General features: G+C 61.7%; 1 protein-coding gene across 1 annotated transcript; it reads right to left on the bottom strand.

Annotated features, from left to right (window-relative positions):
* Window positions 1-1,533: 1,533 nt before the first annotated feature.
* ARHGAP27 (Rho GTPase activating protein 27) lies at window positions 1,534-12,265 on the bottom strand. The gene is given in 17 exon segments (XM_062507954.1): window positions 1,534-1,902; window positions 2,016-2,121; window positions 2,429-2,563; window positions 2,716-2,793; window positions 3,080-3,178; window positions 3,532-3,651; window positions 3,783-3,873; window positions 3,941-4,039; window positions 4,422-4,526; window positions 5,774-5,861; window positions 5,959-6,028; window positions 6,107-6,215; window positions 6,524-6,739; window positions 7,496-7,924; window positions 11,030-11,687; window positions 11,917-12,035; window positions 12,038-12,265. Coding segments are annotated over 17 exon segments (2,928 nt in total). The 3' UTR covers window positions 1,534-1,724.
* Window positions 12,266-12,599: the final 334 nt, after the last annotated feature.

The following is a 12,599-nucleotide window of genomic DNA, read 5'->3' as shown; positions in this document are numbered from 1 at the left end:
GGGGGTTCCGGGAGGGAGATCCCCTCCCAGCTCCCCCGGTCGGTCCCTGCGACCCTCCCGGGCCCACCCAACCCCTCCCGCATCCCCGCACCTGGAGCGGCTCTGCGGCGGCCGCGAACAAGATGGAGCCGGGCGGGGGGCGCGGAGCGGGGCCGGGAGCGGGGTGGGATCGGGATGGGAGCGGGGATCGGCCGAGCTCAGCCCCCGGCACCGCCCCCCTTTCCGCCCCGCAGCGCCCCAACGGGGTCCCGAGGGCCTTTTGCGCTTCCCAAAGTTCTAAAATGCGTTCCGTGCATCCGAAAGTGTCCCAAAATGTCCCGAAGCACTCCCACTGCACTCCTGAAGAATCCCCTCTTGTCACAGAGTACCTCCTTGTGCTCCGAAGTGGCCCCAGCGCATCCCAAAGTGGCTCCATTCTGTTCCTAAATGCCCCTGCCGCACCCTCGAAGCATTGCCTTGTTCCCCACGGTATCCCCTCGTGCCCCCAAGTTTCCCCCCTGCATTCCAAACAGCCCCTTTCCTATCCCCCATTGTGTCCCCGTGTGTCCCAAAGTGTCCCAGCTGAATCCCACATTGCCCCCACTGTGTACCAGACCACCACCCCTGCACTCCTGAAGTTTTCCTGTGTCCTGAAAATCCTTGTGCCCCAAAATGACCCCATTGCACCCCAAAGTGTCTCTGTCTTGTCCCAAGGAGCCCCCACTGCAGCCCAGCTTGGCCCCATTATATCCCCACATGTCCCCACCACAACCCAAAGTGCCCTTGCTGTGTCCCCAGGAGTCCCCTCTGTATTCAAACCATCCCCGTGTCCCAAACTGCTTCCATGTGCTGTCCTTGGAGTGTTTCAAAGCAAGGGACATGTGTCCCACGTCTCCTCCTCCTGTCCCTGCCCTGCCCTTTATTGTCCCCATTATGTCCCAAAGCACTTCAGTCATGTCCCTTGCCATCCTTTTTGCATCCCATGCAGTCCTGGTTGTGTCCCAGCTTGTCACCATCATGACCCAAAGTGCCCCCACCCCAGGAGGTGGCTCTGGGTGATGGGAACTCATGTTCCATGTGTGGTTCTCATCACATCTCACTGTCTGTGGTGACATTTTTGGTGACACGGTGTTTGGTGATGCCAACCAGGAACGGTGGCCCAGGCCACTGTTGTGTCCTGCAGTTTGAGGTCCCTTCATCCTCATGGGGTACAAAGGCCATGTCGTGTCCCCAAGGGTCACCAGGAGCCAAGGAGCACAGAGCCCCTGCTGCGCCACCCATGTCCCCAGGATGTCCCCAGGATGTCCCCATGTCCTGCCAGCAACAGCTCACCCTTGTGTCTGAATGGGGTCTTTATTTGGGAATGGGGTGGGGGGCCCCAGCCATGGCCCTGCCCGGCCTCTCCCTGCCTGTCGGTGCCACTGTCCAGCAGGCACTGCCTGCCTGGACACTCCCTGCTCCCACCCTGGGAATGCCGGACTGGTGAGCTGAGCACTGCAGGGCTGCACTGACCATGGGGACCCCACCGAGCCCCACACACTCCCTGGGGCTTGGCCCCCCGGGTCCGGCCCTGGTGGGACAGGGTGGCTGAGAAGGACCCACTGGGGTTCCCCTCCCTGGAGGGGGCCGGGCCACATGCCCTTCACGGAGCCACCACCAAGGTGACACATCGCCAAGTCCCTCCTGGAGATGCTGCTCCATCAAGTCCCCACTGCTGGGCTTGTCCCCACATGTGTCCCCAGGGTTTATCCCTCAGGGAAGATGTATCCATAGTGGTTGAGGATGTGCTCCACCACCTGGTTCTGGAAGACCATGTGCATGGCCATGTTGCTCTCCTCGCTGGCCGGCCGCAGCAGTGTGGGGCCAAAGACGATGGCGATACTCTGCACTGACATGCGGTTCTCCTCCTTGTGCTCCACCACCCTGCAGGGACAGGGGACATGCCACCAGCATGGCCCTGACCCTGGGGACTGTCCCCAGAGATGTGTTCTGCCTTCCTGCACTGGGCTGGGTTTGGGGGAACAAGGGGATGTCACCTGCAGAGGTGGCGGAAGAGGACCTTCATGGTGTCATGGTGGCAGGGTGGCAGGGACAGCACCAGGTCCCGGATGCATTGGACCCGCAGGGATGGGTCTTGGATCTCTGCCAGGGAGTGGGGGCATGGCAGTCACAGGATCCCTGTCCCCACCTCCATTCCCATCCTCATCCCATCCTTGTCCCCATCCTAATCCCCATCCTCATCCCATCTCCATCACCCCCCCCGCTCCAGTTCCTGTCTCCATTCCCATCCCTTTTCTATCCCATCCCATCCCATCCCATCCCATCCCATCCCATCCCATCCCATCCCATCCCATCCCATCCCATCCCATCCCATCCCATCCCATCCCATCCCATCCCATCCCATCCCATCCCATCCCATCCCATCCCATCCCCTATCCCTGTCCCTCACTGATGGCAGCAATGAATTTGTCGAAGTGGCTGAAGGGGACAAGTGGCTCCGGCAGCTCCCTCAGGAAGAGTTTCAGTGCCCCGGTGATAACGTGTATGTCCTCCCAGCGCCCGTCATCCAGGTCCAGCTGCTCGTCTGGGGGTGGGGCAGCATCTCAGGTGTGTCCAGAGCCCCAGGGATGGGTGGGGGGTTCCCCAGCTGCCCCGTCTCCAACCCCACCCCGTCCCCCTGCCCCTGAAGGGGGGTTATACCCCATTGTCTCTCACTGTCATTGTGGGTCACCGTACCGTGCTCCACCTTGTAGCGCAGCTTCTGGATGGTGGCCAGGTTGCCACTGACCCGGTACAGCCCATCAATGTCCAGACCTGGGCAGACGGAGATGGGGAAAAACTCCCAGTTAAACAATCCACCCTGGGATGGGACATTAAGCTTTCTTAAGGAAACTCTGGGTCCCCATGTGTCCTTGCTGTCCCCTGGAGGATGCCCACAGCCAGGTGGCACATGGTGACAGCAACCAGTACAGCTGTGTCGGTACCCACAGCAACCAGCAACAGGCTTCCAAGGAAAATCCAGTCTATGTAGGCTGTCCCCACAGCTGTCCCCATCTCCCCATCCCAGTGCTCCAGGCTGTCCCTGTCCCCAGGGTGGTACCTCTCCTCTCCACAGTCCAGATGCACTGCAGGACGAAGTGTGGCACCGTCCCCCGCTCCCGCTCACACAGCGCCAGCAGCGAGCAGCCAAAAACCTGGTCTAGGAACACAGTGGAGACATGAGCATGACCAGGGGACACTAGGAGGGTGGCTAATGGGGGACAGGGTTGGGGACAGAGGAGTGTCCTACCAGGGTGGCTGAAGGTGATGGGACATGCCCAAGCCCATCACCAAGATGCTGGGTCAACGTTGGGTGTGGTCACTCTGCCCGGTGTCCCAGCTCCATCCCTGGCTGTCCCCACCCACCCTCCAGCCTGGACACATCCCGAGGGATTCAGCCCCATTCCAACACTCATCTTTGATAGGCCCTATCCTGACACCCCATCCCAGCACTCACTCTGGATTTACCCTCATCCCAGTACGTATCCTTGATCCAGCCTCCCTCACACCCACCCTTGATGTAGCCCCTCTCCCGCAGGGATTGCAGCGTCGGCCGCCTCTGCAGGAACTTGCGGAGTTTGTTCCGGACTCTGCTGGTGTCACTCTCGGCACCGCCCGTCACCTGTCCGGCCGCTGGCGGGGACATGGCACACGTCAGCACCATCCCGAGGGTCCGACCGGGGAGCTCCCGGCTCGCCCGACCCCCGGGGACCCGCAGGGTGGGTGGTTTTGCCGGGGCTCCCGTGCCCATCCCGAGTGCTCACCTCCCCTCCTCTCCTCGCCGCCCCCCAACTTCTCCCGGGAGCCGAACTCAGCCCGAATTTCGGCCTCTTCCTCTCCGGGGATGTCGGAGCCCTAAGAAGGGGAACCGTGAGACGCCGGGGCGCGGCCCCAGGGTGGCGGCGGGCGGGGCCCTGCTCACCCTCCGGCCGATGCTGTCGGCGATGGCCCTGTGCCAGGCCGTGATGATCTGTTCCGAGTCATGCTGGATGAGGAATTCCGAGCCCTCCCGCGTCCTCAGCTGCCGGAGCAACAGGCAAAGGTCAGGGAAAGGGCACGGGGCTGCTGCAACCACCCGGATTTGGGAACCAGGATGTGGCTGAGCCTGGCGCCAACTCCGGTGACTCTTGCCGGGGAGCTGGGGAGCTGGAGCGGCTGGAGCAGCTGTGCAAAACCCCTCTGGGAGCCAGGATGTCCCTTGGTGACTTCTCCGTGCCCATCAGAACGGGACAGTGACCCTCAGTGCAGTGTCCCTGTACTCCCACCCTGGCATGTCCTCAGTGTCCCCACTTCCATCCCCTGCACCACTGCTGGGATGAACTGGGGCAGGTGTGGCATTGCCCTGTGGGCCATGTGTGGACCCTGGGGTATGACCAGTGTCCCTCTTGCTGTCACCTGCTCACCTCCAGGACATTCTTCTTGCTGGACTTGTCCCTGCCGGCCCAGGTGAGGGTGGCACCGCGCAGCTCCACTGTGTGCTCAGGGGTGGTCAGGGTGCCAGGGTGCCTCTGTGGGGACAAGGGGATGAGGGTGGAACCTGCCCAGAGGGGACAGGGACACTGGGATCCTGATGGTAGGTGTGGGCTGCCCTCCTCTAGAAAGGCAAGGTTGTCAGGTGTCCTCTGTGGGACCCCTCTGTCACCTCCTATGGTCTCTGCAGGACAACGATATGGGTCTGCTGTGGTGGGGTGAGGGTCATGGCCACCAACTTGGGGGCACCAGGTCCTAGGGCTGCCATCACCTCAAAAGACATTCCCAGCCCTCCCCAGGGATCCTGGGGGGCACCAGACTTGGGTTCCCTCTCAGAGACACTGCAGGAAGGGAGAGGGTGGCTGCCCCCATGGAGGGAGATTTTGCAAGGGGAGAGCATCAGACCCACTGTTTCTCCCCATGCCCTGGGTTTTGGGGTGTTTTGGCCATGGTCCCCCTGCCCTAAGAGACTCTGCACCCCCAGACAGAGCCCTGAACCCCTGAGATGGGACCAGCACTGTCTCCCCCAGCTGTGGGTCCCCTGTCTTCTCTCCACCCCGTAGCTGTCACCATAGGGTGTTGCAAGACCTACAGCAACTTCTGCATCCGGCAGCAGCTGCTGGGCACTGTTGGGGGAGGGAACTGGACCTGGGGGGGACTGAGGCTGGCTCTGCCTCCTCCTGCTGGCTCCCACCTGCTCTGGGTGCTCCCACACTGGCATCCCTGCAGGGAGTGTTTGTGTGCTGAGGGGGTGAGCAGACGTGTCCCAGTGCAGGGATCCCTGTGCAGGGCACCTGCCCTGGCCTGTGGGTCCTTGTCCCACCCTTCAAATGCTGATTATCCCCCAGAGCACTGGGGGTCCTGTTTTGTGGGTGTTGGCCCTTTTCCCCTGGATGTTGGTCTTACCCTATGGGTGCTGGTCCATCTTGCTGCTTTGACCCCATCCTGTGGATTCTTGCCCTGTCCTAGGGAAGCTGGTCCTATCCTGCAGATGCTGGCCCCATTCTGTGGGTGCTGGTCACAGTCCCCCTCCTCCAAGAGCCTTTACACCCCCTAGACAGAGCTTTGAACCCCCACCCCAGAGGTGAAGCCAGTGCTGTGTTCCCTGTGGATGTGGCCCCTACCCTACACACATTGGCTGCATCCTGTGAGTCCTTGTCCAGTCCCACAGGTTCTGGCCCTGTCTCACGGGTTCTGCCCTGTGCCATGAGTGCTGGTCCTTTCTCATGGATTCTGGTCCCATCCCATGGCAGCTGCCCTGCCCCAAGGCCATTGGGGTTCTTACCAAGGCACTGGCAGCTGAGTGCTTGGAGTCCTTGAAGAAAGTAAGGATTCCCCCTTCCAGCACTGTCCAGGAGGAGTTCCAGTTCTTCCTGGGGATGACAGCAGGAGTCACACAGTGGGACAGCACAGCCCTACCCCCTGCTGGACTCCTGTCTCCAGTGGCAGGGGGCACCGGGATATTCTTACCGGAGCCGCTTCCCTCTGTCCACTGTCTTGGTCCGGTTAAGCACCCCAGCTTTTTCAAGGCTTTTAAACTGGAAAGTAAAGGTGGGGGTGTCAAATTTGCCCCTTGCTCTCGCTGGTGCTGGGGTGAGGGCAGGCTGGGTGCCCCACTTCTCCTCCTTGCTGCCCAGTGCTGGTGACACGGTGCTGTGCCAGGCGAAGAGCCCGCTGTCCTGGCTGGAGCTGCTGCTGGCCCGCTCATGGTGGCCACCCGATGGCACCTGGGCAGGGAAGGGTCAGGTGATGCCCAAGGTGCCCCTGCCAGGAGGGGGCTGTGCTGTGCACCCACAGCACCCCAGAGCCCCTGCACCCCCTGCTCTGTGGGCTTGTGAAGATAGTTATCCCTGGCAGTCACCTCTGTCTGCATCTTTGTCCCTGATCCTGTCCCCATCCCCATTGGTGTCCTTGTCCATAACCCATTCCTGTCCCCATCCTAGTTCCTATCCCTTTGCTCTTCCCTTTTCCATTCCCTGTCCCTCTCCCCATCCTCAACCCTGTCCCAATCCCCGTTCCCATCCCTATCTCGTACCGTGTCAGGACCAAAGTGCTCAGGGTAGAATGTGATTCCCTCGGGGTGGCTGTGCCTGTACCAGCTGGGGGGTGACCCCAGCTCCTCGGGGTGCCTCGGGGACAGGCAGAGAGAGGCCCCCTGATCGAATGATCCCACAGGTGAATAGTCTTCCTCAGGATAACACTCCAGCTCATCTGGAGACAGGTCGGGATAATCCGTTTCTGGAGTGGGTGGCTGGAGAGAAGAGACAGTTCAAGATCTCATGCCCAACCAAGAGATCTGCATCCCTGTGTTGCTCGCCCAGGTGGGGGCTACCCCATCTCCATCATCTCCATTCCCATCTCCATCTCAATGCCTGTCTCATCTCCATTCCTGTTTTCATCTCCATCTCAGTCCCAGTATCCATTTCCATCTCCATCTTCATCTGCACCTTCATCTTCATTCCCATCCCCGTCTCCCATCTCCATTTCCATCCCCACCCCATCCCCACCCCATCCCCATCCCCATCCCATCCCATCCCATCCCATCCCATCCCATCCCATCCCATCCCATCCCATCCCATCCCATCCCATCCCAGTTTCATTCTCCATTCCCCTCCCTTTCTACATCCCTGTATCTGTTCCCATCTCCATCTTCTGTCTTCATCTTCATTCCCCATCTCCATCTTTGTTTCCATATTAATCTCCTTTGCATCTCCCATCTTTCTCAGTCTTCAGCTCTGCCTCCATTTTCATCCCATCCCTGTTTCCATCTGCATTCTCATCCTTTCCTACACCGCTGTATCCACATCCATGTGCATCTTCATCTTTCTTCATCTCCATTCCCATCTGTCTCCATCTCCATCTCAGCCTCCATCTCCATCTCCTACATCTTTCTCAATCCCAATCTCCGTCCCTGTCTCCATTTTCATCTCATCCCTTTTTCATCTCCATTCCCACCTCTGTCTCTGCCCCATCCCAAGCCCATCCCCGTGCCTCGCTGGGTGCTCACCCTCTGCTCCATGGGACCGTACCACGTCCCCCCAGGGTGAATCTCCCGGGGGCTGCCTGTGTCTCCTGCAGTAGGAGGGTCCCACGACGTCTCACCTGTCACCGAATTATAGAAAAAAGTCTGTCCGCTTCCTTCATCCACGTGCTGTTCCCACTCGGGAAGCTCCGGGCTGTGTGCGAGTGAGGAGCTGGGAGAGGCGGCGGGACTCACTCCATCGTCCGCCTGCCCGAAGGGACAATCCCACGTGGTCTCGCCCGTCACTGGGTTATAATAAAACAAATGTCCACTGTCTGTGTCTGTGTGGGTTTCCCAGTCCGACACGGAGCCTCCAGGCTCCTCTGGGGCCGAGATGGCAGCGGAGGCCTCTTCCTGCAGCTCCTGGATATTGAGGTAGATAGGATCAGGTGTCTCCTCTGACTCCTTGTGTACCTGGGGGAACATGGATGTGTCACTACTGCAGCTGGGATGGCATTCCTGGGATGTCCCCAGAGTGGTGTCTGGGAGGCTGGCACCGAAGAGCTGGATCCTGCCCTGGCTTGTTGGGTCACCCCCTGCCCAGGCCCCAAACGTGTGGAGCAGGAGGTGCCAGTGATTGGGTGTAGGAGACCAGATGGTGGAGAGGGGCACCCAGAGTGGGGAAGGGAGCACCCTTTGGCACAGCGATGAGCACACGAAGGGACATTGAGGCCCCAAGTGCCAGCACCGGTGTCATTGCTGCCTGTGTCACCTGCTGATCACCCTCACAACTAGCACATTGTCACTGGCACCTGCATGACCCACTGCATGCAGCACCTGCACCACTGGTACCTGGATCACCTGTACCTGCATCATCAGCACCCACATCATCAGCACCTCCATCACTGGTACCCATGTCACACACACCATCAACACCTGTGTCTCCGGTACCCACTCATGCAGCACCTGCATCACCTGCATCACTGGTACCTGCATCACCCCCTGGATACAGCACCCACACCACTGGTACTTGCATCACCTGCTCTGTGCAGTACCCACATCATTGGCACCCAAATGATGAACACCCACAACCTCTGCACTGATATCTGCTTTCCCAACAGCTCCAACCTGCTCATTCCCTGCACCCCCAGCCTCCACTCCCACCTCCACAGCAACAGCACCCCAAAACACATACCCATCTTACCCATGCTCCATGCTTTCACCCCAGCTCCCTCATCACCTGCACCTTGAGACATTTCCAGCACCCACAGGGCCAGCCTCCCGCCCGGAGCCGGATGCCAAACCAGACAGTCCTATCACCACATCCCAAAATAGCATCCTCAGTACCAGCCTGGTTGACCCCCACCCGTGGGGATGCTTGGGGTAGGAGGATGTGTCCCCTGGGACCAGGAGGGTGCTGCCAGTAGGGAACCCCTTCCTGTCACTCTTTGATCTCCCCAGTTTTACAGCCTGAGTCTCTCACTAATGGCTGTGGGGACAAAGGTCCCAAACTCCAGCCCTGCCCATCACCCTGAGGGAGGTGACAGTGGGTGCACTGTCCTTGGGGACACCCTGGATTAGAGTGGGACAGCAGATGGATGACACCCCTCATCCTCCCCCCATTACACCGTGATCCCCCCACCATAGTGAGCAGGGCCAGAAACCACTAGGGCGGGTCTGCCCTCCTCCTGGGGACATGGGACAAGGGACATAGGGGTGGCAATGGGGGATCCTTGGCACAGAGCACCCCCAGCACCTCCCTCCCCACCATGGATGCATCCCTGGGGGTTTCTCACCTCCGGGGGGTGCTGGGTGCCCCTCCCTGCTTTAGGATGGGCATCTGTGGCACCCGCCGGTGCCCATAAACCCCCAAGGAAACCCAAGGGGGAGTCTGGTGAGGGGCGACCCCAAAACACCCCTGTCCCCCAGCTGGGTGCACCCCTGGGTGCTGCCTACCTTCCCCAAGTGCAGCAGCTGCAATGCCCTGCTCCAGGCAGGCTGTGGACCCCCCCGTGCCCGGTCACCCATCGCGGTGACACTGAGGCAGCACTGGGGCTACCAGGATGGGGACAGCCGTGGGGACACTGTGAGGCTCTGGTAACAGCACTGGCACCCGGAGCAGGGCCCTGCACCCACCGCGCTTCCTGCTGGGGTTCAGGAAGCGGAAGAGACGCCCAGGGCGGAACTGGCTTCTTTTGGGGTTGTTGTCACCCATCACCCACAACCTGCCACTCGTCACCTGCTCCAGCAAAGCCAAGGCCAACCGAGCAGGAATTGCTTCAGGATGACGCTGAGCAGGAATTGCACTGGGATGATCTCCTCAAATTTCTGGTGGCCCATCTGGTGTCACACTGCTGCACTGAAAGCTGATCTGGGGCTGCTGTGTCCACACACCACCAGGAACATCTTATCCCATCCCAAGGGTGGAGGGGTGCAGATGGTGGCAGGACGAAGGCCACCACCATGGTCCTGCCATGCCCGGATGGTTTTGGCACTGGTTGGATTTGGGAAGGGAAGGAGAATGCTCCCGTGGTGGCACTAGGGCTGAGGACTATGCTGGGTCATCCCTGAGGGGGGTCGGTAGCTTGGGGCACAAGGTGTAAAATGGGGCGAAAACTAGGTGAAAATGGGGTGGAAAACACAGCCCCCCACCACCAATACCCCATTTCCTCCAGCAGCTCCCCAGGTAGCACAATCCCTCCAGCTCCCCCTTGAAGTGGGGGACACCCAGGCTTGGGGTGCTCCAGGTGCCTGGGGTTACTCAAAAGTGAGGTGCTCGGAGATAAGTGGGGAGGGGACAAGGTCGTGGGACCCACCCCTCTGCCATCACTGTCTCACCCCGTGTACCCCAGCCCGCTTTGGTGGCAGGTGAGCAGCCGGGGAGGGAGTCCCTCCCTTGGGTGCCCCTCTCGAGGAGGTGCAGCCTAGGGGGTGCTGGGCAGAGCCCTTTGCTACTTACTGGTGTGGGGTCAGCGTGGGTTTGGGGTGTCGGGGCGCTGGCCTGTGCCGGGGTTCACCCAGCACCCACCTCGGTCAATGGGTGCTGCGCCCAGGTGAGGCTCCCGCCCCGGCAGGGAGGAGCTGCTGTGCTTCCCTGTTAACCCCTTTCTGCCTCCTCTCATCCCGGAACGCTCCAGGAACCTCAGGGGGACACTCCAAATCCCCCTGGGTGACACCGAGCTCCCCGCCCCATGGACTAAGGGGTTCTGCAGAGTGGGGGGGGCTGGGAGAACCTAGGGGTGCCCATGAGGGCGGGGGAACTGAGGCACGGGACAGGGGCTGAGGGTGGAGGGTGTGCAGGGGGGTCCCTCACATTCCCGAAATGGTTAATTTTGGCAAACCCCTATGGTAGGGTCACCTGCAGGTTTGTCAGTGGGGTCATCTCGGTGGGGAGACTTGGGTGGGTCCCAGCAGTGATTGCAGTGCTGGGGTGTCACCCCACTCTGTGCTGGGGGTCACAGGGTCACGGGGAGGGAACACAGCCACTGAATCAGCCGAGGGGCCCAGGGCTCAACACCACTACCCTCTAACTCCCTCCCAGCGCAGCTTCTGGGGACAGCAGTGGGGATGTCACCGTACCTGAGAGGCGGGGTCGGCCCCCGGCGACCTCCTGGCCACGTCCTTGCCGGAGGCGCAGAGGGTCTCGGAGCAGCTCTTCCCGAGCGGCCGAGCGTGTCCTGGGCGGTCCCCCCGTGCCCCCATGGCAGTGACACCGCGTGGTGCTGGTGTCACCCGCGCCAGGTTATCCAGGGAGTGCGAAGGTCTCACAGGCTCAGCGGGGTGCGGGGTGAGCCCCGGGAGCACCCGAAAAGAGCTGAGTGATGGCACCGAGTCCCTCCGGGGCACCGAGTCCCTGCGGGGCACGGAGCACTCTCCTGCCGGCTCCCGCGGCTCGGCGGCGCCGATGAACCGATACTCGTAGGCTGGCGGGGGCTGAGGGACGAGCGTGGCCGGCTCTGTCGCAGCATGTCCCGATGGAGGGGGGCCAAGCGGGGCTGGGGCGGCGATGGGAGGCAGCTCCTTGACGTACTGGGCCGGGATATAGAAGGGTCGGGCGTCCCCGCTCCTGCGGACGTGCCACCAATGCGGGTTGGTGCGTTTGAGCAGGACATAGCGCTCGTTGGGTTTGATGGAGACCAAGGTGCCGTCCTTGGCGCGGTACTCGAAGCCGTACTCCACCAACACCAGCTCCTCCTCCGCCGGCTCCGCCGCCTCCATGGCCTCCCCGCGCCTCCACCTGCGGAACACGGGGCAAGAAAAGGGTGACGGCAGCGCCCAAGCCCTCCTGGGCTGAGGACCCCCCAGCTGAGCTCTCTCGGGGTCCCCGCTGAGCTGTAGCGCTAGCGGCCACTCTCAAACCGCCCGAACCTGCTGCAACACTCCTGGGGGTCACCACCACCATCCTTGTCACCGTGCCCGAGACCCCAAAGCCGTTGGTCCCCGAGCCCCCCCAGCTCCGCTCTCACCTGCGCTCGGCCCTGGGGCGGGTGCGCGCCCGCGGTGCCGCTCGTGCCCGCGCCGGGCCGGTCCCGACTCGCCCGGTTTCCGCCGCCGCCTCGACGAGAGACGGGGCCGGACTCCGCAGAAGGATGGGGTGGGTGCCAGCCCCCCGGCTGCAGCACGGGGTGCTGGGGCGCGTTTCCTCCCCGCGGGCGGGACGGGACGGCGGCGGAGGGGACCCGCTACCGCCCGACGAGGAAACGGCTCCTCGGGAGGTTCCTGCCGCAGGAAGGGCCCAGCCCCGCGGCTCAGCCGGGATCGGCGCTGCTGCCGGATCTGGCACGGCCTCCCTGGGTAGTGGGACGGGGACCTCATTGCAGGGGGGGGAAGGAGGGGGGGGGCATGGGAGCTGTCCTGCCCTGGTTTTTGGCCCCACGCACCCCAGGGAGTTCTGCTGTGTTGGTGGGCACATCCCAAGTCCTCCCAGAACATGAGTGGTGGGGAAAACAACAATGGGAGAGGCTGACACCAGTGGGGAGTAGCCAGGAAGGAAAATGTGGCAGGGAAAAGGGGGAAGGGACCCCCAACCACTTGCCCAAATGAAACCCTGGAGGATGGAAGATGGGCGATGGGCAAGGATGGGGGATAGACAGGGACGATGGAGGATAGAGGACAAGGGACAGGCACCATCCCCTTTCCCAATCCTCTT

The sequence above is a fragment of the Cinclus cinclus genome, chromosome 24, assembly GCF_963662255.1.
Source record: "Cinclus cinclus chromosome 24, bCinCin1.1, whole genome shotgun sequence".
NCBI classification, from domain to species: Eukaryota; Metazoa; Chordata; class Aves; order Passeriformes; family Cinclidae; genus Cinclus; species Cinclus cinclus.
This window is presented reverse-complemented; position numbering and strand designations above follow the sequence as displayed.